General features: G+C 41.6%; 1 protein-coding gene across 1 annotated transcript in view; it reads left to right on the top strand.

The window, feature by feature from the left end:
* Cmtr1 (cap methyltransferase 1) overlaps window positions 1-26977 on the top strand; it is a 49509-nt gene that overhangs the window by 15045 nt on the left and 7487 nt on the right. The window contains exons 5-16 of the mRNA XM_026383540.2: window positions 2429-2521; window positions 4171-4242; window positions 5347-5441; window positions 5557-5629; window positions 9871-10069; window positions 10763-10881; window positions 13029-13125; window positions 13455-13587; window positions 14286-14465; window positions 24554-24610; window positions 25329-25386; window positions 26356-26424. Of these exons, the coding sequence (XP_026239325.1) occupies window positions 2429-2521; window positions 4171-4242; window positions 5347-5441; window positions 5557-5629; window positions 9871-10069; window positions 10763-10881; window positions 13029-13125; window positions 13455-13587; window positions 14286-14465; window positions 24554-24610; window positions 25329-25386; window positions 26356-26424 (1245 nt within the window). The remainder of the gene's footprint in view (window positions 1-2428; window positions 2522-4170; window positions 4243-5346; window positions 5442-5556; window positions 5630-9870; window positions 10070-10762; window positions 10882-13028; window positions 13126-13454; window positions 13588-14285; window positions 14466-24553; window positions 24611-25328; window positions 25387-26355; window positions 26425-26977) is intronic.

Raw genomic sequence — 26977 nt, 5'->3', positions numbered from 1 at the left:
AATGAAATTTTGACAAGCCAGGAACTAATAGGTTCTGGGGTGGTCTTTCTATGTTTCCTTGTAGTTATGATGCTGTGTAGCAGAATAGCAGAGGAGACAGTGCAGATTAGGTGGGAGGCGAGAATTCTACCACTGAATCACCAGTGCCTCCTTGAAAAAGTGCCTCCTTGAAAAAGACTATGATGAGTAGGTTACTAGATAGAGGCTTTTGCATGAGAAATACCTAGTGCTTTCCAAATTTTTATTTGTGTGTAAACAAGTACACAGTTTTGATCCTTTCAGTGGCACAGAATTTAAGTGAACTTTGTTAAACTAGAAATCTGAAATTTGCTTGTAAGATCTCTGTTTTTAATTGAGATAAGCTATTGAAATTCCTTTTTGGGGTGAGACTTTCCCAGTTCTCATTTGCCATTATTCAGTTTTTGTCTTAGAAAACATGCCTGATAAATAAGTCAGTTTGGCTCAACCATCAGTTGCTATCCACTTCTTCTTCTTTTTTTTTTTTTTTTTTTTAAAGAGAGAGGGAGAGAGAGAGAGGGAGAGAGAGAGAATTTTAATATTTATTTATTTTTTAGTTATCGGCGGACACAACATCTTTGTTTGTATGTGGTGCTGAGGATTGAACCTGGGCCGCACGCATGCCAGGCGAGCATGCTACCACTTGAGCCACATCCCCAGCCCCCCCCCTTTTTTTTTTTAAAGAGAGAGAGAGAGAATTTTAATATTTATTTTTTAGTTTTTGGCGGACACTACATCTTTGTTTGTATGTGGTGCTGAGGATCGAACCTGAACCGCATGCATGCCAGGCGAGCGTGCTACCTCTTGAGCCACATCCCCAGCCCGCTATCCACTTCTTTAAGACAGATGAATCTGGGGGGCCTGAGGAAATGTCCAGTCCTGGGATCACTATAAGGAGAATGCTCAGTGGCTACTACAGTCCAGGAGTGTAAACTCAAGGTTTGAGCCATTGGACAAAGTCCACTTTTCAGGTAACCTTAATGTACAGACTTTCATGGAGAGATTTGAGTCTGCATTTGCTTGATAAAGGAGCATCCAAAGTATATATGAGCTTTTTTCCCTAAAGTTTATAATTTAAATTTATGCCTAAAGGTGATGGATTTGACCAGGAGGAGAAACCATGTTACACTGCCAGATTCATGGACAAAAGATTTCAGTAATTTTTCTTTTCTACTTTTTCTGTTGATGGCAGTTCACTTGCCCTCAAGACCTTGCATTGTGATACCATTTTATGGCTTTCAGAGCATGTAATATTACCTTTAATCACATTGCTTCAATTTGCAATGGTGAATCTCTTTTCCACACTTGCTTGGGAGGCAATCTGTGAAGCTGCCATGCAGGTTAGCCACCTGGTTAGGTTTTATAATCTATGTTTCTCGAGCCCAATGGTACTTAGTTTTGGATGCACAGTAGAATCATCTGGGGACTTTTAAAAACATATATCCAGTCCCCATCTCAGATCAACAGAATCATGAACTCTGAAGCTAGGGCCTGTACATCAGAAATTTTATTGAAAAGCCTTGCAGGAGATCCTAATGTACAGTTAGAGTGAGAACCACTGTCTTTGGCTGTTAGGGAAAGTCATTGAAAATTAAGAGGAAGCAGCCATCAGAGGTGTCAGCTTCTGCTGTATTGGAATCATTGAGAGAGGAATAAATAACTAGTTTCTGGGTAAAATAAGCAGTTTTGGGGTTATTTTGTGAATAACACTGTGAAAGCATCAGGAGGTGAGACTCATTGCCACTGTCTTCTTGATGAAATTAACTCCATAAATATGTATGTGTGTGTGTGTGTGTGTGTGTGTGTGTGTGTGTGTATAAATAAGTAAAGGCTGAGGCCTTTTCATAAATGTGTGTGTGTGTGTATGAAGGCTGAGGAAGGAGGATGACAAGAGAATAGTCTCAGCAATGTAGTGAGATCCTGTCTCAAAAAAAAAAAAAAAATGGACTATGGATGTGGCTGAGTGGTTAAATGCCCCTGGGTTCAATCCTCAGTACAAAAAAAAATGTATCTGTGTCTATATATCACATATGTTACAAACACCTGTTGACTTCTCTGTCCTCACCACTCTAATTTTAAACCCCTTTGGTCAAGGGCCTGTCTTACTTAAGTCTGTATTCTGAGGAATACATAGTAGGTACTCATCAAATAATATTGGAACAAATTAAAGAAACCTTGAAGATTTGGGAAGTTTCTAGAGATTCAAAACAGAACCAGAGATGGCCTTCAGAAGTTGAACTTCAAAATTTTGGTTTTCCCTTCTCATGTCTGACCACTGCTTTTGGCTTCAGCAACTTGGAGCCTTCTCAGTCTGAGTCCCTCTGAATTGTTTTGGGGAAGTCCTGGAGACTTGGGGTGGAGCCCCAAGGATCTGTCTTACCCGACTTATTTGCCTCTCTTTTGTTCATAGCCCAGTGCCTGTGAGCAGGTGTCATGGTTCCCTGAGTGCACCACTGAAATTCCTGATACTCAAGAAATGAGTGATTGGATGGTTGTGGGAAAGGTAGGATGTCAGTAAAATGTACCCTAATATCTTAGCCTCTCCTAACTTTTCTCCTTCTTGAGTCGTGTTATATGTATACTTACAGTTTTAAGAAAAATTTGACCATTATGGAAGGAATAAAACTGTTAAGAGGGTTTATCGAGGGCTTTATAAATCTGCACCTTGGAGATGTAGACAGATTTTTTGTTTTTCTCCTAGTCATTGAACTTAACAGGCAGACAAAATGAGTAACCTCTATCTCTTCCTTACGGATGCCTTATGGAGTGATTTATTGTGTATTTGTATATTCTGGTCACTGCTGGGCACCATTCCAGGTAAATGAAAGATATTGTCCCTATCTTCAGAAAGTAATCATGGAATTGGTACAGGAGGAATTTCTCTAATCCTGTTCTAGAAAATCTTAAGAATAAAGTTGGCTACCAAATCAGTGTGATCTAGAGAGTAGTTCTCTAAGTGTGGAGGCCCCTGGGGATCTCTGAGACCCTTTCAGGGAGTTCACAAGGTCAAAATTATCTTCATAATGATTTGAAAAGTTATTTGCCCCTTTACTCTCATAGATTCACAGGTGACCAGTGGAGTTTTTCAGAAACTTTGACATGTGATGTTACAATTTATTGGTGAAAAAAATGATCAAAATATAAAATCAAGGAAGAGAACTTAGCCTTCTTCTAGTAAGCCAGATGTTGAAGAGATTTACAAAACTGAAAAATAAAACTATCCTCCTTGCTAAATTTTTTTGAAATATGGTTATTTTTCATAAAATAATTTCTGTTAACATAGTTTTCTTTTACATTGAATTAAGAAGCATCAAAAATCTTAGTTTTAATTTCTATTACTAAACATTGATATCTGCGTAATTCACATAAACAAAACTCTTTGGAATCCTCAATGATTTTTTTGTTTGTTTGTTTTGGTACTGGGGATTGAACTCAGAGGCACTCAACTACTGAGCCACATCCCCAGCCCTATTTTGTATTTTATTTAGAGACAGGGTCTCACTGAGTTGCTTTGCGCCTCGCTTTTGCTGAGGCTGGCTTTGAACTTGTGGTCCTCCTTCCTCAGCCTCCCAAGCCACTGGGATTACAGGCGTGTGCCACCGTTCCCAGCTTGGAGTCCTCAATTATTTTTTAAAAATGATTTTGGGGTGCTGGGGATTGAACCCAGGACCTTGCACATGCTAGTAAGCACTGTACCCCTGAACTCCACCTGAAGCCCTGAGCCTTTATTTTCTCTAATGCTACTGGGCCAGGGGCCTGGGATCAAGCAGTTGTACTCATCTGAGAGCGAGAGGCTTCCTGGTTGAAGGACAGGCCTCTGTCACTTGGGGCACTCCCCATCCTTTTACCTATGTGCTCCAGGGGCAGGCAGCTTGCCTGTCTCCTTCCTGTTTGCTTTTCCCAGCCTCAGCATTCATGAGTCTGGTATCCATATGGTGCTCCACTCAGAGCTCCCAGGGGACTGCTTCATCTCACAGCCATCTGGAGGACAGCCAGAGGGATTTAGGATTGTGTCTTTCTCACTCCTCAGGGATTGATGTTTCTTGGCAGGGACTCAAGCCCCTTCTTGCTCTGCTCACTTGGAACCCTAATTTCTCCATTCTCCCCCCTCAGTCACACTTGGTCATTATTTATTGTTTCTTCTCCCTGTAGAGAAAGATGATTATTGAAGACGAAACAGAGTTTTGTGGAGAAGAGCTGCTTCACAGTATGTTGCAGTGTAAGGTAAGACTTATGGCTAGAGCCAAACATGAAAATCTTCTGTGAAGTGATTGGCCAGACTTGTCCAGTTTTCTTTTTGGTCATTTGTGGGGGGATTGAATTTAAGATTTTTCCCATAGATCAGATACGTAGCCTGGTATATATCTCCAAAATGTCTTTTTTTTTCCTAGTGACTATCTTGCTGTCTCTGTGCTATCTCTGTGGTCAGTAGTTAGGAAAGAATTCACTTGACCTTAATGGATCAGTTTATTGTAATCCTGAGGAGGCCTGGTATAGCAAAAAGCTTGGGATCATTTTTAGCATCAAATAAACCTGGATTCAAACCTAATTGTACAACTCTTTTGCTTTGTGATATTGGGCCAGTTGCCTCAGCATCTTTTTTATTTCCTCATCTATAAACTGGGTAGAAAATACCTTTGTGGGTGCTTATGAGAGCTGGAGTTACGAAACAGTGGATGTGAAGCACCCAGCTCAATGCTGGCCTCCTCTGGATGCTTTTTGTCCTGATTGGGAATCAGGAAGCACATGTCTGGGGTAGAATGAGGCAGGAAAACTCCAGGGAGGAAATGGGTTGAAGAGGGACAGAGGCCACACAGAGCTTATTTTTTGGCAGACATATAGGGAGTATCCCCATGAGGTGACTGAGCTGCAAGTGAAGTAAGGATGTCAGTTTCCAGAGAGGAGACTGCAGAGGGGAGCTAAAAGGGAGAAGGGATCTCTAGTGTAGAGTCGGTGCCCTCAAAAAACCCTGCTCTTGGTTTGTTTCCCTTCTAAGTGACCCCTAGTCACATGAGCCTGAATATCAGCTCTTTTGGATTTGCCGTGGGGATTAGCAGTACCAAGAGGTGGTTCTACGTGTAGCCACACATACTATTTAACATGTGTCAGATGCCAGCTTCAATTTGTTTTTTCGCCCTTTACAGGTGAGGTATTTGAGGGTCAGAATAATTGAGCAACTTGTTTAGGGTCACATAATTCGTCATTTCAGAGCTAAGATACAATGGCAGTCTATCTCCTGGAAGGCCTGAGTCAGGCACCACCACCACTGTCCTGTCCCAGAGGGGCCAGGATGACACTTACCTGGAGGTTTTGATTCTCTTTGGGCAGAGTGTGTTTGATGTCCTGGATGGGGAGGAGATGCGGCGTGCTCGGACCCGGGCCAATCCCTACGAGATGATCCGAGGAGTCTTCTTCCTTAACAGGTTTGCTGACCTTTCCCCTACCTCCCCTGACAGGCCCTGCTCCACCTTTCATTTGAACCTCGGTTTTTCATACATTTGGAACTGAGTTCCACTTTTCTATCTTGCTTTGTTGCAGGGCAGCGATGAAGATGGCTAACATGGATTTTGTGTTTGATCACATGTTTACAAATCCCCGGGACTCTTATGGGGTGAGAATTCATGGTGCTGGGTGGACTTAAGCTTCAGTAACTCAAAAATTGCCATTTGTTCAGTGTTAGGAGAATATTCCTGCTGTGTAATACAATCATGTTTTGCTTTGAGCTCTCCAGATACAGTCCCATAGTGCTTCTGTGGTCCCAGGAGTGCCCCAGTATACCAGAAAGCTCTTAAGATCTGTTCTAGCACCAAGCTCTGTAACAGGGCCACTTTCTGCCTCTCTGAACAAGCCCTTTTCAAGAAGTGGTAGAGGGCTGGGGTTGTGACTCAATGGCAAAGCGCTTGCCTTGTACATGTGAGGCACTGGGTTTGAGCTTCAGCACCACATAAAAATAAATAAACAAAATAAAGATATTGTGTCCATGTATAACTAAAAAAATTAAAAAAAAAAAGAAGTGGTAGAGCAAAATGATTTTCTCCTCTGCTCCATGTCGTTTCTATGAATGTTGACGTTCCATGATGATAGAGAAACAAAAAAGGAAACCTCATTCTAGAATTCTCTTCAGAGTTTCAAAGCATTTTCCCTCAGTCCTAGAAAGTTAGTTTTCTTTTGACAGTGACAGGGCCAGGAGCCAGCTGCCCCCAAACCTGTTTCTGCTTCACTTACCCGCGTTCTGCTAGACCCCCTTATTACCCATGGGCTAAAGAAACTTATTTCAAGTTCCTTAATGTTTCAGCTCTACCTGCCTAACTACTTCCGTCATGCTGTCAAAACTGGCATGCAGACCCCTCTAGCCTTTACTCATTTTTTCTCCCAGGGCTCCCTCCCCATTTTCCAGGACTAGCAGGCAGCACAAATGGGCTCTTGGAATTAGCATCTTGAGAAAATTAGGTTGATATAATGTTGATTTAATTTTCTGAGCTTCCAATGATTTCCTTTAAACCCCTGCCTGGCAGAGGAACTCTGTTAAGCTGATGGGAAGTCACAGTGTCATTTTGGGCTTTTAAATGTAAACGCCTCCAGCAGCTGGTATCTGGTTATTGTCTTTTGCTGTCATGAAAATGAAGTAGGCACCAGGATTGTACCATTCGGGTCCAGGGTGGAGATGGTAGTTATATAGGAAAGGGCAGCCGTGTTTATAACGCTTTAGGCAGCTTCTTGACCCGAATTGATTGTTAGGGGCCATGGAGAATTGCCCTTTCAGAGATGTTTCTCTACACTCTACTATAGAAAGTGATTTTTTTCCTGAGCCCTTAGTATTTTCTTTTCTCTTTTCATCTCTGTTTTCCCCTGAGGACCCAGACAGCCAAGCCCAGCAGGCTTGGTTGTTTTTCAGGCAGCCAGAGACACCAGACCAGTCCCCAGCAGAGGTGGGAGTGGCAGGAGGCCCAGCACACACCCAGGCTTGCTAGGGGCTTGCTTTGTGGCTCTTGAATTAGACAATTACAGACTAAGAATCAGAGAACTTGACAGGGGAGTGTGGAGAGGGTGGGAGACGAGGGCAGGAATCTGGGTTTTTAAATAGGTCTCTGGTGCTACAGGTTATGGTAAAGGGAGCAAAGGGACTAGAGGAGAAAAAAAAATTGTAAATAAGAATTGGAAGAGGGGCTGGGGCTGGGGCTCATTGGTAGAGCGCTCGCCTAGCATGCAAGAGGCAACGGGTTCTATCCTCAGCACCACATAAAACAAAATAACTTGTCCGCCTAAAACTAAAGATACATAAATAAATAAATGTTTTAAAAAAAATAATTGAAAGAAACAAGGGAAAGAAGGGAATTTAGACCCTTTGTTGGAGTACATGGAAGCATGTTACAATCTACTGTATTATGTGAGGGATTCTTGTGCCAGGAGATGTTGTTGAGGTAAAACAAAACAAAACAAAACAAAAAACATTGTGAAGTGTGACAGAAGACAAAAACTGAATGTGGATCTTTACGTTTCAGTCCTGTCTTAGAGGAAATTAGAGTGCTGCACTTGGCATAGAAAAGAGAAAAGGATAAGAGTTTTGACTCCAAAGAAGTTGATTCAGTTGAGTATAGTGTCATCTTTTATTTGTTGAATATTTTACAGTTTGAGAAAAGTCTTTGCGGTGATTTATTTAACCTACAACAGCCTTGGGAAATGCCTACATTAATCCTGATTTATAGTTGAGAAAGGTTTAAATTGTGTTTAAATCTTGAGTTTAAAGGTTTAAATTGTGTGCTTGCCCTGATTGCACAACCAGTAAGTAGAGCTGAGACCCCCAGCTGTCCTTTCTATGCACAGACTCCTGGCCATGGTTGCGAGGGCCACTCATTTTGAAATCATAGAGTGAGGTCGTGTTTAGGACACCTTGTAAGAGTTGAGATGCTCTTATTGAGTCATTGCCCTTCTTGTCCCCAATCTTTGGCTCAGTAGTTCACCCAGAGAGGCCGGAGCCTGGGCTGAGGCACAGCCAGTGGTGAGGAACATTGTTTTCCATCTTTGCAGTATGGGCAGGGCTTGAACTTGTGACCTCTGCTTCATCAGCACTGTGCTGAATGGAAGGTGCTACAGAATGTTCTTGGTAAATGCCATTAATTCTTTTTTTGAGTGTGCAAATGAATATAATCCAAAAATATGAATAATTAATGGCTCAGGAACAAAGAACACTGGGGAGGAGTACTGAGGAATAGGGGAAAGGACTGATATGTCCCAGCATGCCCAAGGGGGCTTGTCACAGGATGACAAAGTTTATTTTTAACTGAAGTCATTTCTCCAGAGACTTTTCCACTGTTTTGATAAAGCTAGAGAGCTCTCATCAGAGGCAAGGCCCCTGTCATCTGGAAGTGACTGGATTCCGATCTTTATCAGGCAGTTGCAGAACTCTGGACAAGTGCTTGGCCCTGCCCAGTCTGTGGAAAAGGAAGGCTGAGGGCTCGAGGCCCCCTTCAAAGCCAACCATAGCCCTCTCGGTCACCCATTCCAGAACTCACCCTCATGTCACAGTGCAGATAGTCCATCTTCTGCTGAGAGGGTAGAATTCACCAACTAGGGCTCAAAGGTTGATGAGAGCATCCAAGAGAAATATAAACAACACAGTGTGGAGCATCAGTTTGAGGTTAAGAGAGAAAGGTACTTGAAGGGCCAAAAATGTAATCAAATAAAAATTCAAATGATGATTGTGGTTTAGTCAGGCGTGTGGTAGAGGGTGCTTTGGGCTGCGTGGAAGCTGCCATTGCTGTGCCAACTGTTTTACCTTGCCAGCTTCCCATGGTGCTGTGCTTTCGGGTCCCCCACCTAGAACTGGGCAAAGACAGGAGAAGGAAGGGAGTACAAAGCAGCAGACAAGTGTGATGTGGTGTCTTGTGTTGGATTGTGGAACAGAAAGAGGATGCTAGTGAACTCTGAATAAACTTTGGAGTTTACTTTTTTTAAATGTATTTTTAGTTGTTGATAGACCTTTATTTTATTCATTTATTTATATGTGGTGCTGAGAATCAAACCCAGCTCCTCATACATGTGAGGCAAGCACTCAACTACTGAGCCACGACCCCAACCCTAGTTTTTTTCCTTTGTGATGCTGGGGTGGAACCCAGGGCTTCAAATTTGAGAGACAGTTGAACTATCATTGAACTAAATCCCTAGCCCTGAAGTTTATTTTTTATTGTTTGGGGTACTGGGCATCGAACTCAGGGGTACTTGACCACTCAGCCACATCCCCAGCCCTATTTTGTATTTTATTTAGAGATAGGGTCTCACTGAGTTGCTTAGCACCTTGCTGTTGCTGAGGCTGGCTTTGAACCTGCGATCCTCCTGCCTCAGCCTCTGGGGCTACTGGGATTATAGGCATGCACCACTATGCCTGGCTTGGAGTTTATTTTTAATAGTAACATAGCAATGAGAGTTTCTTAGTTTTGACATATTTGTCATGGTTATGTATTAACGAAACTGGCAACTGGGTGAAATACAGGAACTCTGCACTAACTTGGCAGAATATTTCTATTCAGTAGAAATCATGAATGGCAGGGTATGGTTTGGATAAGCCCTGAGAAATAAAAATGCCATTCAGATATGTACAGAGATTTTTTTTAGAATGTTTTATAATTGAACTAGCCCTAGTGTATGAAAGACATTTGGGGTATTTTGGGAGTGGGCTGGGTCACTCCAGGTGGTGATAATCACAGGGGATCCACATCCTGGATGTTGTGGCCCTAGGGGAGGCTCTGGATTATACTTGTTAAAAGGCTTACTTTATTCCCCTGTGTCCTTTTTCCTGTTCCTCAGTGAGCCATCTTTTTTCCCTTTCTCCCTGTGGTTTACTTCCCTTTGCAGAAACCACTGGTGAAGGATCGGGAAGCCGAGCTTCTGTACTTTGCTGACGTCTGTGCAGGCCCAGGCGGCTTCTCAGAGTATGTGCTGTGGAGGAAGAAGTGGCATGCAAAGGGCTTTGGGATGACTCTGAAGGGCCCTAACGACTTCAAGCTGGAGGACTTCTACTCGGCCTCCAGTGAGCTCTTCGAGCCCTACTATGGTAGGGACACTGAGCAGGGAGGGTGAGAGGAGGTCTGAAGGGAAGCCCACATGCAGTGCTTCAGACCAGAAGCAGTTGTTATCTACACACAGTGTGTTCTTTCCTAGATCTCTTGGCCTGGGGTTCACAGTCCTTGTAATGAGGGTCTTGGTGCCCTTTGAACTGTCCCCAGCCTGCAAAACACAGGTTAAGCACTGTGCTAGGTAAACTCTCATCAAAGCCAAATTAATTCCTCCTTGCAAGAGCACTGTTCTGTTGTGATGACAGGAAATAATGAAACTGCCTAAGACTGAAAACTGGCAGGGTTATTAACAAGTACGAACTGCACACCCATCTTTGGCCCTGTGTTCCACGTGTGGAGTGCGCAGCTCAGCAGCCCCACAGCAGTCCTTTATAGAAAGTTGGTATTGGTTTTGGGGCATGGATGCTTTAACTACAAGTTGAGGTATTGAAGAGGAAGGGCCTCTGTTTCATATGATGACTCTTGGCCGGACAGCTACTTTTGCACTCTGGTTAATTATAGCAGAGACTAGGTCTTCCTCCTGGTCCATCATTGTAAGGCAACTTTGCAGGATAGGCCCTGGGTCTCAAGACTCACTTGGTACCTGTGCTCACTGTCCCAGAGAGCTCATATCCCAGCTTGTAGAATGTCCCAGGGCAGATGAACTCATTGTGACTCTTGTGTCCTGCCAGGTGAGGGTGGGATTGATGGAGATGGAGATATCACCCGCCCAGAGAACATCAGTGCTTTTCGGAATTTTGTCCTGGATAACACAGATCGCAAGGGTGTGCACTTTCTGATGGCTGATGGGGTAGGTGGCCTTCTCTTCATAGAGTGTTCCATTAAAGATTTGTTAATTTAGAGACAGTTTAAACTGACAATTGTTGTTGTTTTGTTTGGTCCTTAAGCTGCTGCCAGAGATGGTAAGTGGTAGCTCGTTATCCAGATACGAGGGGTGTGCATTTTTATTTCTTCTGTATATATTGTCCATGATTTTGTGAAGATTGTTAATGTGGATATATATACTTGGAGCAAGGTGGAACATCCCATCTCATTTTGTTTAGAAACTTTGATTGGCTGTGAGACCTGGTAAGAAAAAAATCAACTGAATGGGAAGCATGCTGCCATCCTTTGTCACCTTGGTGTTGCTCCTGGTACAGGCTGCCTATATGTGGCCACTCCTGAGCCTCTCATAAGCTGATACCTGTTATCCTATCCTAAGACCATGGAGCTTCTTATTAGGACTCACAGAGCATTCCGTTTCCCATCTTGTGGTTAACCAGTGACTAGTCATATAACTAAAGACAGCCACTCAGAAGAATCCATGGAAGCTCTGTCAGTGGCTAGGCTAAAGTGAATATTCAAGGGGCTTTGTCAGTGGACATCTGCCTGATGATGAGAGCACACCTTTCTTCAGCAGAAGTCTCACCCAGTGACCCAACACCAGATGTAGTTCTTTCTGGAGTGAGCCATCACTTACTCTGAGGACGGATAGTCACAGTGGCAGTTGCTCCAAAACATGGCTAGAGTTGAGAAGAAGCTCTGTAGCTCTTGGGGCGCCTCTCGAGCAGTACCTGTGCAGGAGGTGAGGTGGGAAATGAAGGAAGGAAGGCAGGGTGTCAGTAAGAGATCTGAAGATGCCTTGGCTCTCCAAAACATCATGCATAGCAGAGAATAGTGGATAGATGGGACTTGGGCTAGTAGGGTGGGGGGCATTTGTGGGGTCTGATAGTGCTCATGAGGCAACCATTGTGGTGTGATAACTGGAATTTTTTTTTAATTGTCCCTAAAAATAGGCCTGCCCTGCCCCTTTTTGGTGGTGGTGCTAGGGATCAAACCCAGGGCCTTGCACTTGCTAGGTGAGCACCGTACCACTGAAGGATACCCCCAGCCCAACAGGAATGCATTTTGAGAAGCATCTATAAGACTAGATGACATTGCTAAACATTTTTTATTCTGATTCATTTAGCTGTTACTTTTGTAGGACTGAGCCAGGGACACAACATCTGGCTGGAGCCAGCTTAATGGAGGCCAGCCTCTTTTTTGTTTTTTTCTAATTATAAAAAAACAGCTAAAATAAAATATGTCATTTAACCATTTTTAAGTCTACAGTTCAGTAGTATTAAGTATTTTCATACTGTTGTGCAACAGATATCCAGAACATTTTCATTTTGCAAAACCAAAACTCTGTACCCATTAAACAACTATCTTTTCCCCTCTCTCCCCATCCCTTGGCCTTTGTTACTTCTATGTGGGCTTGGGGTCTTGGCTCCCTGCTCTGGAATCTCACAAGGAACTTTTTCTTTTTGAGAAAGTTTCCTTAGCCAGAGAGTGCTAGCTGGAGGGAAGAAGCTCCATGGTTTTAGGATAGGATAGCAGGTATTGTCAGCAAGTCCTTGGTTGAGAGAGAGAGAGAGAGAGAGAGAGAGAGAGAGAGAGAGAGAGAGAGATAAAGAGTATCACTGTGACTAAGAATTATGCTAACCTTTATCCCTTTATCCTTTTACTAGACCAGGGTCTGTTCAATGGTCGGTATGGTAGCTCAGTGAGCCCAAGCAGAGTATTCTGGTGATATTTACTCCCTGGATCTTATTAGGACTCACAGGACATTCCATTTCCCATCTTGTGGTTAACCATGACTAGCTAATATTTTGCCTCTGTTCTGCCTTACTCTTCCCTGGACTCCCATGTGGGTTTAGAAATTTTCCATTTCCTTGGGAAAGCAGACTTGGTCCTGTCCTTTGGGAGTGATAGGGCAGGAAAGCGATACTGGTTCAGTAGTCAGGCCTGGGTCCCAGTGCGCGGTGCCCTTGCCAGAAGAATTTAAATGCTGAGCTGTATCTTTATCAGTCAGATGGTGAAGATCAGTGAAAACACAGTCTCTGTGAAGATGAGGTAGGATGATGTTCTCAGTCCTGATTGTCTCTTCCCACCCTGATCCCTGTGCTTTCATTTCAGGGTTTCTCAGTGGAGGGGCAAGAGAACCTGCAGGAGATCCTCAGCAAGCAACTTCTGCTGTGTCAGTTCCTCATGGCACTGTCTGTTGTCCGGACAGGTGACTTTTCAGCTGTCTCCTCACCCCAGCACTCACTAAAGCATATACAGGATTTGGTTGGGAAGTTTAAAAAAAGAAAAAACATAACAGAAAACTTTTTTTTTATCAGGTGACAGGTAGCTAAATGATGAATTTAGGGAAGAAAAGACAATAGAATTCTCAAAGTCCCCTCTAATACTGACTTTTCCATAAATTGCCTCTGACTTTTAGTGGTCCCAGGTACTTAGTCATCTGAGTCATTTCTTAGTCATCTTGATTGCCTGTAGCTACCTCACCTATCTCCTCAGAGAGACACATTGACTGCCACTGGTGTGTTCTTTCTGTTTTAGGAGGCCACTTCATTTGCAAAACCTTTGACCTCTTCACACCATTCAGTGTGGGACTCATTTACCTGCTCTACTGCTGCTTTGAACGAGTGTGTCTCTTCAAACCCATTACCAGCCGTCCTGCCAACTCAGAGCGGTGAGCCTTCTTCTGTTGGCTAAAAGTCAGAACAGCAAATGCTGGTGCATCTCTCCGGCAGGACCCCTCAAGCTATGTTAAAACTTTGACTTTAGAGAAATGACTAGCACTATGAGGAGCCAGGATTCTTAGACCCAAGGGGTCCTGAGCTGTGCTAGTTCAGCCTCTGCCTCCTTCTCCACAAGTCGTATTCTCCATGTGTATGTGAGAACTTCTTGGCTTGGTCTATGAGAGGGTACCAATACTAGGGACACTTGAAGAGGGATGTAAGCTGGGAAGAGGCAAGAGGCTGCCAACCGCAGGCTCTGCTGGCATCCCAGGTGGGACATAGTGCCCCCACGTGAGGGAAAGCAAACACAGCCAGTCACAATAATGAGGTAACTTGTTGAAAATACACATTTCTAGGTCCTGTCCTTGGAGAGTCTCATTCATAGGTCTGTAATTTGGCAGACTCTAGAGGTGATGGCCATGCTACAGGGCAGTTGGGAATACTACCATAGAGATGGAAATACAGCCTTATACAAAAGGGAAGGATCTGAGGTGAACATTGGCACACAGAGTCTGTGCTGTTCTTTGATCATAGACTTAAGGTTGAACAGGGAAGCTGTTTAACTTTGTGACTCTCTGAGGGTTTTAGGGGAAAGGAATGTGTGGGAGGAAGCCCTTGCTCAGTGGAGTGACAGAGTGTCTTCTGCCAGGTATGTTGTGTGCAAGGGCCTGAAAGTGGGCATAGATGAAGTGCGGGATTACCTCTTCTTGGTGAATATTAAACTCAACCAGCTGCGGAACACTGATTCTGACGTCAACCTTGTGGTCCCTTTGACGGTGATCAAGGGAGACCATGAATTTACTGACTACATGATCCGGTCTAATGAGAGGTAAGCCAGCGGTTGTTTTTGTTACCAGCACTGGGGTCTTAAGGAACACCAGAGAATGAGGGGCTGATGACGTGCCCTTGGTAGCTCCTTGTCATCTGGGTCTGTTCTGCTGGTTACCGTAGGATTTTGATTACCTTGAGGATCCTTGTTCTCTTCCCAAGTCATGTCCCAAGGGTGGTGGGTGGGTACATGTCTGGTGTAGGCCTGCCTGCCGGAGCCTGCGCCTGGTAGTGAAAACTAGCAGAAAGCAGCCTCTTTTATTAGTAAAAGACCATCATGTTGTTGCATTGAGAAGTTCCCTGCGTGGAGGCAGGAACTGGGTGGAAAGCAGGTGTACAGCATGCTTTGGAAATGTCAGACTTTGTCCAGTTCATGAGTTCCATATGTGTGTGGTCTGAATTTTTTTTTAAACCTCCTTTAATTATCCTTAATTCTCCCTGCTTCCTGTCAGAGGTAATAATTTAAGATTGTGATAGTTGGCTCAGTTCTCTGAGTGGACAGGCCTTATAAAAAACTTTTTTTTTTTTGAGGTGGGTTGGAGGATTATATAATAGCAGTGATTCAGTAGAAAGTGCTCTCCTTGGGGACTAACAGGTGTTGGAAAGGTCTTATATAAGTGTCAGATCCCACGTCTCCTAGAGAAGAAAGGTATAGATGGCCCTGGAGAGTCATAGAGGGAAGGAAGTCTTTATCCTGCTCTTTGTTATTTCTTGAGCATCATCCTATATTTTAACTCTCCACAATCCCACATAAGCCCTTTCATTTTGGTAGTAATGCTAGGCACCACAGTAGAGTAGACACTCAACTTTAGGATGTGATAGATGAGGAAACAGACCCAGGAAGTCAGGGAAGTAGCGTTCTGTAAAACTCTGGGGCTCTGTAACACTTTTTTCCCCCTAAATCATGTTGCCATCTGCTTCTAATAGTGTTTAAGCAACCCTGTAACCAACCACTTTTCTTTTTTTTTTAATTTGAGATATAATTTTATAATTGAAATGCAGATTTTAAGTGGACACTTCTATCAATTTTGAAAGATGCACACACGTAGTCTACATCCCTATTAAGATAATATTTCCGTTGCCTTCTGAGTTGAATCCAAACTCACATCTCTTCTGATTTTTATCACCATAGGTTAGTTTTGTCTGTTCTACAACTTTGAATAAATTGAATCATGGAATATTCATTTGTGTCTGTTTTTTTCCCTCATCTTAATGTTTTTGAGATACATTCACGTTAATTTCTTTTTATTGCTGAGTAATATTCTAATATATGGATATACATAATTCATTCTTCTGTAGTTTGTTTACTTGAGATATTTCCAGTTGGGGGCCACTATGAATATAGCTCTACAAACATTCTTATACAAGGCTTTTGAGGGACAAATGTTTTCATTTCTCTTGGATAAATGCCCAAGAGTAGAAATTCTGAGACTACAGGGTAGATTTTTAAATGCCATGTAGTTTTCTAATATGGCTGTACTGATTTATGCTCCTTCCAGCAATGTCTAAAGTTCTGATTGTTCTGCAACCTTGTCAGTATTTGGTATTGTCAGCCTTTTTTATTTTAACCATTCTAGTAGGTGTTGTGTTATGTCATTGTGGTTTAATGTATGTTTCTGAGATGAATGAGGTTGAATCCTTTTCCATGTGCCTTTTATATGTATGTGCTGAGGATGGAACATAGGGCCCTGAGCATTCTAGGCAAGCACTGTGAGCTATACCCTAGCCCCTCTTTTCAACATTTTTAAAAATGGATGTCTTTAAGTTGTAAGATTAATTATGTATTTTGGGTACGGGTACTGTGTCAAATATGTGTGTGGTAAATATATTGTTTGCCCCCCTTTTTGGTACCTGAGGTTGAACCCAGGGGCTCTACCCTGAGCCACACCCCATCTTATTTTATTTTTTGACATCATCTTGCTGAATTGCCCAGTCTAGCCTCACACTTATTCCTTCTGCCTCAACTCCCTTATGCCTTTGCTCCTGGCTAGTTTGCCTATTTTCTCTCTCTCTCTCTCTCTCTCTCTCTCTCTCTCTCTCTCTCTCTCTCTCTTTTTGTGCTAGGGATTGAACCCAGAGTTGCTTTACCACTGAGCCATATCCCTAGCCCTTTTTATTTTGAGACAGTGTCTTGCTAAGTTACCCAGGCTGGCCTTGAATTTGCAATCCTCCTGCCTCAGCCTCCCCAATTCCTGGAATTATAGGCATGTACCACACTGTGCCTGGATACTTATTCATTTTCTGAATGTTATCTTTTTATAAGCAGATATTTAATTCTTTTTTAGTTTTCTGAATATTTTTTATATTGTGGAAATATATATAACATAAAATGAAATTAAAATTGTGGTGCAGCCATCACCACTATACATTTCTAGAATATTTTCATCATCTTAAACAGCAGCTCTGTATCCATTAAATAAAAACCCCTATTTTTCCCTTCTTCCAGCCCCTGGTAACCACTATTACACTTCCTGTGTTTTCGAAGTTGCCTATTCTAGGTATCTCATTTAATAGATTCATACAATATTTATCCTTTTGTTTCTGATTTATTTTATTTTGCATAATGTTTTCAAGATTTATCATGTTGCAGAATTCATCATGTGGCAGAATTTTACTCCTTTTTATATGATATACATTTTCTCTATCCATTCTTCTGTTGATAGACATTGGGGCTGTTACCACCTTTTAGCTGCTATGCATAATAGCACTATTCATTTATTTATATGCTGTGCTGAGAACTGAACCCAGTGCCTCACACATGCTAGGCAAGGCGCTCTACCACTGAGCACAACTGCAGCCCCATGTTTTGCCTAGTAGCACTCGGAATATAGGTGTGCCAGTATCTATTTGAGTTGCTGCTTTCAGTTCTTTTGAGAGTCACCTGTAAGTGGAATTGCCCCCCTCTTTTGGTGGATCATAAGGTGTTTGTTTGTTTGTTTGTTTTGAGGAACTGTCATACTGTTTTCTATGATGGCTACACCAATTTACATTCCCATTAGCAGTTTATGAAGGCTACAATTTCTCCATACCCTTACCAGTACTGTTATTTTCCATTTTTCTGATAATAGACTTCTTAATGTATGTGCAGTGGTATCTAAGTGGTTGATTTGCATTTTCCTAATAGCTAGTGTTGTTTGAGTGTTTTTTTCATGTGTTATGGACCATTTGAATATCTTTTTTAGAGAAATGTCTATTCACACCTTTCCCATTTTTAAAATTGGGTTTTTATTGTTCTTTATATATTCTGGATATTAATCTTTTATCAGATTTTATTTGAAAATATTATCTCCCATTCTGTGGTTTATTTGTTCACTCTACTGCTTGTTTTTTTGCTACACAGAAGTTTTTAATATTAATGCTGCTCAGGTTGCCTATTTTTTTCTTTAATTACTATATACAGGAAATCATTGCTAAATTCAATGTCATGAAGCTTTTTGCCTCTGTTTTCTTGTCAGAGTTTTATAGTTTTAGCCCATTATAAACAAAGGTCTTTAGGCCATTTTTTATGTAGCATTAGGTAAGTGTCCAACTTCCTTCTTTTGAATGTGAATGTCCAGTTCCCCAGCACCATTTCTTGAAAACACTGTCCTTTCCCTATTTAATGGTCTTGTCAAAAATCTTTTAACTATACATGTGAGAATTTATTTCTGGACCCTGTTCCAAGCATCTATCTGTATTCCAATATTATAATGTTTTAATGAGCTTTGTAGTAGTTTTGAAATCAGGTCATGTGTATCCTCCAAATTTGCTTGTCATTTTCAAGGTTTTTTTAGCTGCTTAGTGTCCCTTGAAATTATATATGACCCCCCCCCCCGCCTTTTTTTTTTTTAATGGTGCTGGGGTGCCTCAAGTGCATGCTGGCTGGCAAGTGCTCTACCACTGCTACATTATCAGCACCTCCCCACCCTTTTTTGAGACGGAGTCTTCTTATGTTACTCAGGTTGGTTTCCCAACTCCTTGGCTCAAGAGGTCCTCTTCCTTCAGCTTCCTGAAGAGCTGGGATTGTAGGCACGTGTCGTTACTCCTGGTTCTATATGAATTTAAGGATGGGATATTCTCTTTCTGCAAAAACTGCCATTAGGATTTTGATAGGAATTGCACTGAATCTGTAGGTTATTTTTGGATAGTATTGTCATCTTAATGGTAATACATCTTCCAATCCATTAACATGGGATGTTTCCAATTATTTATGTCTTCTTTAATTTCTTTTGGCAGTGTTTTGTTGTTTTCAGTGAACAAGTCTTTACATCCTTAATTTATTCCTAAGTATTTTATTCTTTTTGATACTATTATATGTTGAATTGTTTTCTTAATTACCTTTTGGGATTATTCATTGTTAATATGTAGAAGTGACTGATTTTTGTGTGTTGATGTTGTATCTTGAAAGTTCCCTGAAATCACTTATTAGTTATAACAGCTGTGTGTGTATATGTGTGTAATCTTTAGAGTTTTCTATTTTAAGATCTTGTCATCTGTGAAGTAAGATAATTTTACTTCTTGTTTTCTAACTTGGATATCTAAAAGTTTAAAATCTTGAAGATGAAATATAATTTACCAATTTTTCTTTTGGTAATGATTTGTTTTCTCTCTAAAAAAGTCTGCCTTCACAAGACATGAAAATAAAATCCTATTTTCATGCAGACTTTTTTCTTTTATCCTTTATGTTTGTGGTATATCTAAAATTAATTTTTGTGTATTATATGATACAGGGGTTAAGTGTCCTTTTTTTTTCTTATAGATATACAGTTGTCCACTAATTGTTGAAAATACTTACTTTTTTTCCCATTTTTAAAAAATATTTTTTCCCTTGGTTGTTGATAGATCTTTATTTTGTTTATTTATATGGGGTGCTGAGAATCTAACCCATTGCCTCACACATGCAAGGCAAGTGCACTACTGCTGAGCCATAGTCCCAGCCCTTCCATTAATTAAAAAAAAAAATTCTTCTTATAAATTTTATTCTTCTCATAAATTATTTGTATACATGTGACTTCGGGTCTCTCTGTTCCTTTCCATTAATTTATCCTTTTGTTAGTACCATACATACCTTGACTGCTGCAGGCTGCCCGGCCCGGGCCGAGCGGGCTGGCTGAGCTCCGCTCCTGCCGCTGCGCTGCTGTCGCCGAGCACTGCCTGCCGCACCCCTGCTGAGCGCTTCCCTGCTGGGCTGTCAGTGCACGCCACCCGGTTGGGCACAAAAACACAAGCCAGTCAAACTGAGACAAAGTTTTATTTTGTGAGAGGCCGTGTGCGTCCCCTAACAAGTGGGTCCACCACGTGTCTTCTACCTGAGGGGGGGGGCGGGGGGGGGCGGGGGGGGGGGCCCTCCACTTCCCCCGGAACACCCTCCTACCATCCTTTCCCAACCAATGGGAACTCTCCCATTACAAGAGTGACATGAGTAACCTGAGTCCCGAAACGGGCCCAGGTAAACAGCAGGAGACAATTACCATAATGTAACTTAACATAATCATAATCTGAATGGCTGGTTGGCAGTCACTAAACCCAAAGGTGCCTGTATCAATATTTTTGCTGTGGCTCCTAGCACTTGACAAAAGAAATCTCACAAATAGTATGTTTCCCAGCTTTGTTCTTTTTTTTTTCCCCAAGATTATTTTGGCTATGTGTTTACATATAAGTTTTAGAATCAGCTTTTTAATTTACTCAAAAAGCCTTAGCAGTCTTTTTTAGTTTTCAATGTAGAGGTTGTACAAAATCTTTTGTTGTTTATTCCCAAGGATATTTAAATGACTTTTTAAAAATGTTACCTTCCAATTATTTATTTATTTAGAGAGAGAGAGAGAGAGAATTTTAATTTTTCAGTTTTTTTCGGCGGACACAACATCTTTGTTTGTATGTGGTGCTGAGGATGGAACCAGGGCTGCAAGCATGCCAGGCGAGCGTGCTACCGCTTGAGCCACATCCCCAGCCCCTCATCTTCCAGTTATTGATGCTAGTTTTTTTTTTTTGTACATTAACTGCATCCTGTGAGAATTTACTTAATAGTGCTAGATATAGTTCTTAAGATATTTTTATTTACAAAATCATGTCTTCAGCCGGGCGTGGTGGCGCACATTTGTAATCCCAGTGGCTCAGGAGGCTGAGGAAGGAGGATTGTGAGTTCAAAGCCAGCCTCAGCAATGGTGAGGTGCTTAGCAACTTGTGAGACCCTGTCTCTAAATAAAATTCAAAATAGGGCTGGGGATGTGGCTCAGTGGTTGAGAGTGCCCCTGAGTTCAATCCCTAGTACTAAAAAAAAAAAAAAGATAGTTTTTTCTCCTTTCCAGTTTGTATGCTTTTTATTTTTTTTCTTGTCTTATCTCACTAACTAGTTCCTCCAGTATGATAAAGAATGGAAGTGGTAAGAGCACATTTTTCCTTGCTTTGGTCCAGAAAGTGTTTAACATTGTTCTGTATGATGTTAGCTGTATGTTTGTATAGATTCTGATGGTTATCAATAGACTGAACCTAATTAATCAGTGAACTTGAGGACAGACAGGTCAACAGAAACCCAAACTGAAACACAAAGAAAAAAGTAAGGAGGAAAAAAAAGAAAAAAAAAAAAAGGTCATCATTAGGTTGACAAATTTTTCTTCTATTTCTAGTTTGCTGAGAGTTTTTCACCATGGGTGAATGTTTAATTTTGTCAAATACTTGTTCTTTATTTGAAGAAATTATTACAGGATTTTTATTATTTGTTCTGGTAATACAATTAATTACATGGAGTGACTTCAAAATGGTTAAAAAAGTCTTGCATTTTGGGATAAACTTTAGTTGATCGTGATGTATTACTACTTTTATATATTTCTATATTTGATATATTAATATTTTATTCATGAGAGAAAAATCCCTAATTCTGTATTCTTTTAAGTCCTTGCCTGTTTTTAGTGTCAGGGTTTTGTTAAGTCTTTTTTCCTTCCCCCACATTTTTTTATTGGTGCAGTATAGTTGTAAATAGAGATGGGATTTGTTGTTACATATTCGTACATGCGCAATATAATTTGGCCTATGTCACTCCCCAGCACTTCCCCCCTCTGTGTTAGTTTCTTAACATGACTTTAGAAATGATTCCTCTTTTTGTATTTTCTGGAATAATTTATGTGACATTGGTTATTTCTTTTTTTAAAAAAAAATCTATTGATAAGATTAAACTGTGGAGTTATTTGAGTTTGCTTTATGGGAAATTTCAAAACTCATTCTTTAATAGATATATGGTTTTTCAGATTCTTTGGGTTTTTTAAGGGTTATTTTTTCATAACCCACTTCAATCTAATGTATGAAATATGATATGTCATGAGCTTTGTAATGTTGTGAACAACCAATAAAAAAAATAATAAAAAAAAAATAAATAAATAAATAAATAAATTTGTTTTTAAATTTATTGTTCACTTCATTCAAGGTGTTGAATTTATTGGCATAGTTATTTATAATGTCACTTTATCCTTCAGTGTCTGTTGAACTCAGGGGTGCTTTGCAATTGAGCTACATCTCTAGCCCTTTTTATTTTTTATTTTGAGACAGGGTCTCATTAAATTGCTGAGGCTGGCTTGGAACTTGTGATCCACTTGCCTCCACCTGCTGAGTAGCTTGTTTTATAGGCTTGTGCCCCGGCCCCTGGCTACTCCCTGAAGTTTTGTCAGTGTTTACTCAGTTGTTTAGGATCTTTGTTATTAGGCACATGCATGGTGAAGATTGTCTTGTCCTCTTGATTAGTTGAACTTTTGTCATTATAAAGTATTTATCCTTAGTAATACTCTTTGAGTCATCTTTGCTATTAATGTAGCTTCATAAGCCTTTATAGCTTAGTGCTTGCATGGTGTTTTTCTGTCCTTCTGTTTTCTGTCTTTGTTTTTATGATTAAATGTATTTCTTGGGAAAAGCATATGGTTGGGTCTTACCTTTTTGTCCAGTCTGACCTGTATAAAAGTCTTTGCCTTTTAATTGGAATAGTTAAACATTTACATGGAGTGTAATTATTGATATGTTTGAGTTTAAATCCCCCATCTTGGTTGTTTGGTTTCTTTTTACCCTATTTGCTCTTGTTCCTCTGTTCTTTTCTTCTTTCCTTTTTGGGGAGAATAATTTAGTATTTTTAGTACTCCTTTTTATTTCTTTGATTTTTTTATATGCCTTTTTGTGTTATGTGTTAGTTGTTGCTCTAGAGATTATAATATGCATTTTTAATTTATCATAGCCTCCCTTCCAAAAATATTCTGCTGCAGTGTAAGAACTTTATAATAGTATATATGCAATTACTGTCCTGCCACCTTTGTGTTCTTGTTTTTATATAAACTCAATTTTATATCATTAGTTTTACTTTAAATAATTTGTGCTTTAAAGATATATGCACATACACATATTATTTCTTTTAATGTTCTTGGTATTTACTGACATATTTAGCCTCTCTGGTATTCTTCATGCCTTCTTGGAGAACCAGATTTATACTTGAAATAATTATCTTTGAGCCTATTTTTGTAGTTCAAGCCTGCTATAGACTAATTCTTTCAGCTTTTGTCTATTTAAAAATGTATTTTTTTCCCTTTCATTTCGAAGGATATTTGCATTGGATATGGAATTTGAAGTTGATCATTTTTTTTTTCTTTCAGCACTTTAATCATATTATTCCATTTTTTGTCCTCTGTGTTTCTGATGAGAAGTCAGCCATTATTCTCTGCATGTCATGTGTCTGTTTTCCTGTGGCTACTTTCAAGAGTTTCCTTTTTTCAGCAGGTTGGCCCTGCTACATCCTGTGATTTTCTTTGTATTTATTTGGAATTGAGTGACCTTGGATCTGTGGATTGATTTCATTCCATATGGAAATTTCTTGGTCATTATCTTGTCAGTATTTTTTTTATCCTTCTTTTTCCTCTGCTTCTGGGATTCCAGTTATATTTATGTTAATCAGAGTGTTATTGCCCCTAGACCTCAGATGGCCTGTTTTTGTTTTTTTTTTTTCCCCAACTTTTTTCTTTGGGTTTCAGTTTGGTTTCTGTTGACCTATCTGTCCTCAAGTTCACTGATTAATTAGGTTTAGTCTTCTGATAACCATCAAAATAATTGTTCTTTTTTTCATTTTTCAAAAACTTATTTGCCTTTGGGATGGGGTTATGGCTCAGTGATAGAGCGCTTGCCTAGCATATGTGAGGCACTGGCTTCGATTTGCAGCACCACATAAAAATGAATAAATAAAATAATGGTATTGTGTCCATTAACAACTAAAACATTTTTAAAAAATTTATTTGCCTTTCCAATATATAGTTTCTATATCTTTGCTAAAATTCTCCATCCTCTCTATTAATGTTGATACCCTTCCACTAGATCTTTTAGTATGTTTATTAGTTAAAGATCCTTCCTGACAGTTCCAACATTCAGGCCACCCCTGGGTCTTGTTCTGTTGAACTGTTTTCCCTCTTATCAGTGGGTCACATTTCTTGCTTCATCATTTACCTGATGATTATTTATTAAATACCAGATATTGGCTGGGTATGGTGATGCATGCCTGTAATCCCAGTGACTTCGGAGGTTGGGGAAGGAAAATCTTGAGTTTGAGGCCAGCCTCAGCAAGTTAGTGAGACCCTCAGCAACTTAGTGAGACCCTGTCTTGAAAAAAAAAAAAAAAAAAAAAAAACTGAGGATGCAGCTCCGTGGTAAAGTGCTCCTGAGTTCAATCTCTAGTACAAGTAAATACCAGGTATTGTGTGTTAGGAACAGTGGAGACTAAAGTAAAAAGGGTCACGGTCCGGGTAGATGGATTGTCAGTGTAGTCTGTAATTTAACTGGGTCTGGGCTTTGTTGTTGCTTTATTTAGAATAAGTTCACCATTACTTTCAAATTCTTCAAGGGTAGCATGAGGACCTTCCTTTTAGCAGGACTTGGGACCTAAGTGTCTGGAGGATTTGACTAATTCTGCTCTGCTCTCGGCTTCAGTGGGCCCATGTAACTGCACCTAGTGTGGGGGGTGGTCCTTTCAACTCTCTGATCCCTTTACAAAAACAGATGGCCATTGCTTTGGCTCAACTTCTCTGTGCATATGTCACTTGGCTGTCTTCTGGTGATCCTTCTGACATCAATTTTTTTCCCCTCTCCTAGTCATTGTAGTCTGCAGATCAAAGCTCTGGCCAAAATCCATGCCTTCGTTCAAGACACGTGAGTGTTGCACACTTTTTAGAATTCACCTATTTCAAGGGAAGATTTTGCTTTGCTCCTCCCCCCATGCTGTTTGTTTATTTAATTTTAATAATCATTTAAAAACGTATTTGTATCTCATATTCTTTCCTGGTCTCTAAAGGATGCCAGAGAATCATAAGGTGTGAATTTTGTTCTCCCAGACTCAATGTGTGTTGGGGCAGATACGAGTAACTCAGTACAAGGAAGTTAACCACACTGCCCCAGAGGCTGTGGAAGGCATGGCACAGAACACGCAGTGTTTGGGTGTAAGTGCAGAGAGTGAGACCACAAGGAGAGCGAGGGCTGGGCAGGGAAAACCTCTGGTGGAAGCAAATGTGGGTTAATTCAGCTTTGTGGGATGTCAGCATAGTGACATTTGCCAGGATAGCATTCATGTGGCCTGTGTCAGGAGGGGAACCAGAATGTGCTGATAGGTGTTTGGAAGAAGGGTGTGTGGGGAACCCTGGCATCCAGGTGGTCATGAGGACAGTCTCCTTCCTTCCCTGGTGGTAGGAAGGGGAAGTGGTCCCGTTCTGGGAACCTGAGCTCCTGTCTTTAGGAGGAGAGTGAGGTGAGCGCACCCTGGACTAATGGAGTGTCCTTACTCATGAACACCTCCCTCCTGGCAGTTTAGAGGTGCACAAGGGCTGCACTGCTGTGCCAAGGTTTTAACCACTTGCTGGCTTTGTTTCCCTAGGACCCTGAGTGAGCCTCGACAGGCAGAGATCCGAAAAGATTGCCTCCGACTCTGGGGGGTGAGCTTCTCCCTCAGCCCATTGTCACTTGGGGTGGGGACACTATAGAGGACAATGGGAACGTCACCTTTAGGGCCTCCCTTAACTGGAAAGTGTCTTCTACCCTCAGCATTCCATGGCTGGCCATCTTGGCACTGCTGGGAGTTGTTTACTATGCCCTTAAACTTTAATTTGTCCCTACAGCTGGGACAGAGGAATGGGATGCTGGTTGTGGTGGTACATTCCTGCAATCCCTGCAGCTCAGGAGGTTGAGGCAGGAGGATCATGAGTTCAAAACCAGACACAGCAATTTAGTGAGGCTCTAAGCAACTTAGTGAGACCCTGTCTCAAAAATGAAAAAATAAGACTGGCGCCATGGTGCACGCCTGTAATCCCAGCAGCTCGGGAGGCTGAGGCAAGACGATTGTGAGTTCAAAGCCAACCTCAGCAACAGCGAGGCGCTAAGCAACTCAGTGAGACCCTGTCTCTAAATAACAAAAAGGGGCTAGGAATGTGCCCCAGTTGAGTAAGCCCTGCTGGGTTCAATCCCCGGTACAAAAAAAAAAAAAAATGTGTGTGTGTGTATACACACACACACACACACACACACACACACACACACAGGCTGGGCATATGGTTCAGTGGTTAAATGCCCCTGGGTTCAATCCCTGGTACCCCTCCCAACCTCACCCCCCCCAAAAGAAAAGAAAAATAAAGGATGGCACAGTGGGTGGACAGGTTTCATTCTGTGCTGGTAGCCCTGTGTAGCAACACTGACCAACAGAGCCCCAGAGAAGAGGAAGTAGCTTTCGGGGTGTGCCACTACAGGTCTGAAGGAGAGCAGTGATTCTCCGCTTTGCCTCTTGCCCCCTCTTTCCTTACACCAGGGTCATCCCCCCCCCCCATACCTGCTGCTGGCCTGTGCAGTCACCACGGCCTTGGTCAACATGACAACTTGAAAAATCAAAGCCTTTTGCTTTCTCACTTCAGATCCCTGACCAGGCTAGAGTTGCTCCATCTTCCTCAGACCCGAAATCTAAATTCTTCGAGCTAATCCAGGTAAATCTGGTTTCTGTGATAGAAATAAAAAGCTGGAGGCCTTACTCTAGGTGTGGAAGGTGTCACCAAGGCCTCCTCCCTGGCCTCCAGAAGGCCTACGCAAGCACCACTTCTGGGCCTGAGGCACTGGACTGAACCTGATGGTGCAGAGCCTTTGGTGTAGGGTGTGGAGTTCCCCAGGAACATAGCAGGACAGCAAATTTCCAGTCTTGAGATGTGCTTGTACCCAGCATTCCTGCCACCCAAAAGGTGATGCTGCCTGTCATGTCCTGGCAAGTCCAAGGTCCTGTGGCCTTTGCCTATAGAGGAGACATCCCCTAGGTGGGATGATCTTAGGCAGGGGAGCTGGGCAGAAAGCCAAGGTAGCTGCCAGAGAAGCCCACAGGGCTGGCCTCACTCCGGGTTGCCTAACCTGGTTCTGGTAAGCTGATTCTCAGTGTTCTTCTCTTTGGTTTTCCTACCACCCAACCTCTGGCTTTTCCTGCAGACCTCGTTTAAATCTGGCCCAGATTGTGGGCCATTGTGCTGGTTTTATTGGGGTCACAAAAGGGAG

This window comes from Urocitellus parryii, chromosome 8 (genome assembly GCF_045843805.1).
Source record: "Urocitellus parryii isolate mUroPar1 chromosome 8, mUroPar1.hap1, whole genome shotgun sequence".
NCBI lineage: Eukaryota > Metazoa > Chordata > Mammalia > Rodentia > Sciuridae > Urocitellus > Urocitellus parryii.
Note: the sequence above shows the minus strand (reverse complement) of the source record. Positions and strands in the feature narration are given on the sequence as shown.